Genomic DNA, 3,190 nt, shown 5'->3' with positions numbered 1-3,190 from the left:
TGTGCTGAATAATCAAATCTTTGGTTACAAAAGAAATTCATACATATGTTCCTGTAAAGTCTGAGTTTTTTAAACACTGTAGAAAACAGTTTCTATAATTCATCCTTTCCCACCTCAACCCCCACCATAAGATGACTACATTTTGTTGCATAAAAATATTCTTTTGAATTACTATGCTGAAAATTACTACGCTGAAAACCATGCCAGCTCCTAAGCCATGTAACTTTATTTTCAGTGACTCCTTCTCCAGCCAAGCACAGAGCCAAGATGGATGATATTGTGGTTGTAGCTCAGGGCTCCCAGGCCTCACGGAATGTCAGCAATGATCCCGACGTCATCAAATTGCAAGAGATTCCAACCTTCCAACCCCTTTTGAAAGGTAAGTGGTTGTGTTTGTCTTATCTGACCTTGCTAGAGAGGATTGTATAGCCCCCACTACTCTCTCCACACATCCATGTGCCTTGCTCTCTCGTCTCCTTTAGGTCTTTGCTTAAATGGCATCTCAGTGACACCTCTTTTGACTGCCCTATTTAAAATTGCATCCTGGGCCAGGAGCGCTGGCTTAAGCCTGTAATCCCAGCACTTTGGGGCTGAGGTGAGAGAATTGCCTGAGCTCATGGGTTCTAGAACAGCCTGGGCAACTTGGCAAGACCTCATGGCTACAATAAATAAAAAAATTAGCTGGGCATGGTAGTGCACACCTGTAGTTCCAGCTACTAGGAAGACAGAGGCAGAAGGATTGCTGGAACCCAGCAGGTTGATGGTGGGGTAGCCTTGAGTGTGCCACTGCACTCCAGCCTGGGCAACGGAGTGAGACTCCAACTCAAAAAAAAAAAATTGCATCCTGACTTGGCACAGTGGCTCATGCCAGTAATCTCAGCACTTTGGGAGACCAACGCAGGATGATTGCTTGAGGCTAGGAGTTCAAGACTAACCTGGGCAACATAGCGAGACCCCATCTCTACAAAAATAAAAAAATTTAGCCAGGTGTGGTGGTGCATACCTGTAGTCCCAGCTACTCCGGAGGCCGAGGCAAGGAAGATTGCTTCAGCCCAGGAGGTTAAGGCTGCAGTGAGCTGTGATTGCGCTATTGTACTCCAATCTCATGAACAGAATGAGGCCCTATCTCCAAAAACATAAAATAAAAACAGGCAGCCCTCTTCCCTGCCTGCTTTTCTCTGTAGCACTTAGTTACCACTGACCTACTACCAGTTTGTTTACTGTCTGTAGTTTTCTGCTAGTATGTGAGCTCTGTGATGGCAGGAACTTTTTATGTTTTGATCACTGTTGAATACCCAGGACTTGAAATAGAGCCTGGTATAAAATAGGGACTGAGTAAATGAATGAATGAATGAATGAATGATGCTGGAGTTCGCCCTTCCCTGTTATGTTTCAGTGAAAAGCTTTCCATTCTTATTTGTGATCTGAATTATGGGTTGACTAGTTCAGTTCCATAGAGAAAATCCCCATCACCACTGATAACGCTTGTCATCCTGGCAGCTGTGTATATGAGAGGCGAGTATGTGTTTGAGAGGAGAGAGTACCCACCTGATTAGTGTATGTTGAGGTAGTCATCTTCTCATATGAAGGTCATAACTTATATTTTCTTTTTTTTTTTTGAGTTGGAGTCTCATTCCGTCACCCAGACTGGAGTGCAATGGCATGCTCCTGGCCACCGCAGCCTTGACCTGCTGGGCTCAGGCGATCCTTTCGCCTCAGCCTTCCAAGTAGCTGGAACTACAGGCACACGCTACTACGCCCGGCTAATAACTTATATTTTCACATCTCTGTTACTGAACAACATTTCTGCAGTAGGAGTCCCTCAGTTCTCTCCACCCACACCCCAAAGATTAGGAATAATGAACATAAGGCCCAGGTTTACTTAGCCTGATATGATATAATATAAAATGACTTACTTTTTTTTTTTTGAGTTGGAGTCTCACTTTGTCACCCAGACTGGAGTGCAGTGCTATGCTCCCGGCCACCACAGTCTCGACCTGCTGGGTTCTGGCGATCCTTCCACCTCAGCCTTCCAAGTAGCTGGAACTATAGGTGCGTGCTACCATGCCTGGCTAATTTTTTGATTTATTGTAGAGATGAGGTCTCGCCAAGTTGCCCAGGTGGGTCTCGAACCTGCGGAGTCAGGCATTTCCCTCACCTTGGCTCCCCAAAGTGCAGGATTACAGGCTGAGCCACCGAGTCCGGTCAATGACTTACATTTATATAGCTATTTGTATTAACATGCACATATCATCTCTTTGATTCTTATCTCATTAAGTATGTTTGATTTGTGCAAGGTCAGACAGCTGACATATAGAGGGTGAACTTGAACCTTCTTCACTGTTGTCAAATCCTATGTTAGTTACCTTATTCACGCAATACTTAAAAAACAAAAATAGGCTGGGTGCAGTGGCTCAAGCCTATAATCCCAGCACTTTAGGAGGCTGAGGTGTGGGGATTGCCTGAGCCCATGGGTTTGAGAACAGCCTGGACAACTTGGTGAGACCTCATCTCTACAATAAATCAAAAAATTAGCCAGGTATGGTAGTGTGTACCTGTAGTTCCAGCTACTTGGAAGACTGAGGCAGAAGGATCACATGAGCCCAGCAGGTCAACACTGGGGTGGCTGTGAACGTGCCACTGCACTCCAGCCTGGGTGATAGAGTGAGACTCCAACTAAAAAAAAAATGCTTTTTAGGTGATCTGTATATCATCTTATTCTTCCCAGTGCCTTTCTGTTCTACAGATGAGGAAATAGAAGCTTTTGGTCTCTTCTCCACAGGCTTCAGGGTTAGACTTCAGTAAACACTCTGGCTGTTACATAAAATAACACATCACATTCTATTAGCAATCATCTTAGTTTTCATTATTTTGAGGGAAAATGTAATTCTCCAAACAAGCCAAAATTAATGAAATTTTCATATGTCCTTGTACAATCACATTAAAAGACATAGATGGCTTTTATCTGTAGAGAACTAGAGCTGGACACTTGTGTTCTGTACTTCATCCCTTCCGGAGTTGCATGTAGTACTGCCCACCGAGTTTTTATCCTCTGCTTCCTGTGATCTCCATCCTCTTTCCTCCTAAACTCTTCTAGTCCTAGACACGGGACCTTATATAACCAATTCTGGTCTCTACTTCAGGGAAACGCTGAAAACAAAACAGAACTTTGAGATATATATATATATAT

At 43.9% G+C, this 3,190-nt stretch overlaps 1 protein-coding gene across 1 annotated transcript in view; it reads left to right on the top strand.

The window, feature by feature from the left end:
• The first annotated feature begins 237 nt into the window (after positions 1-237).
• Positions 238-3,190, top strand: part of BORCS5 (BLOC-1 related complex subunit 5) — an 88,567-nt gene continuing 85,614 nt past the window's right edge. The window contains exon 1 of the mRNA XM_021714727.1: positions 238-379. Within this exon, the coding sequence (XP_021570402.1) occupies positions 268-379 (112 nt within the window). The 5' untranslated portion in view covers positions 238-267. The remainder of the gene's footprint in view (positions 380-3,190) is intronic.

Source organism: Carlito syrichta, unplaced genomic scaffold (assembly GCF_000164805.1).
Source record: "Carlito syrichta isolate Samal-C Ts95f unplaced genomic scaffold, Tarsius_syrichta-2.0.1 Scaffold305731, whole genome shotgun sequence".
NCBI lineage: Eukaryota > Metazoa > Chordata > Mammalia > Primates > Tarsiidae > Carlito > Carlito syrichta.
Note: the sequence above shows the minus strand (reverse complement) of the source record. Positions and strands in the feature narration are given on the sequence as shown.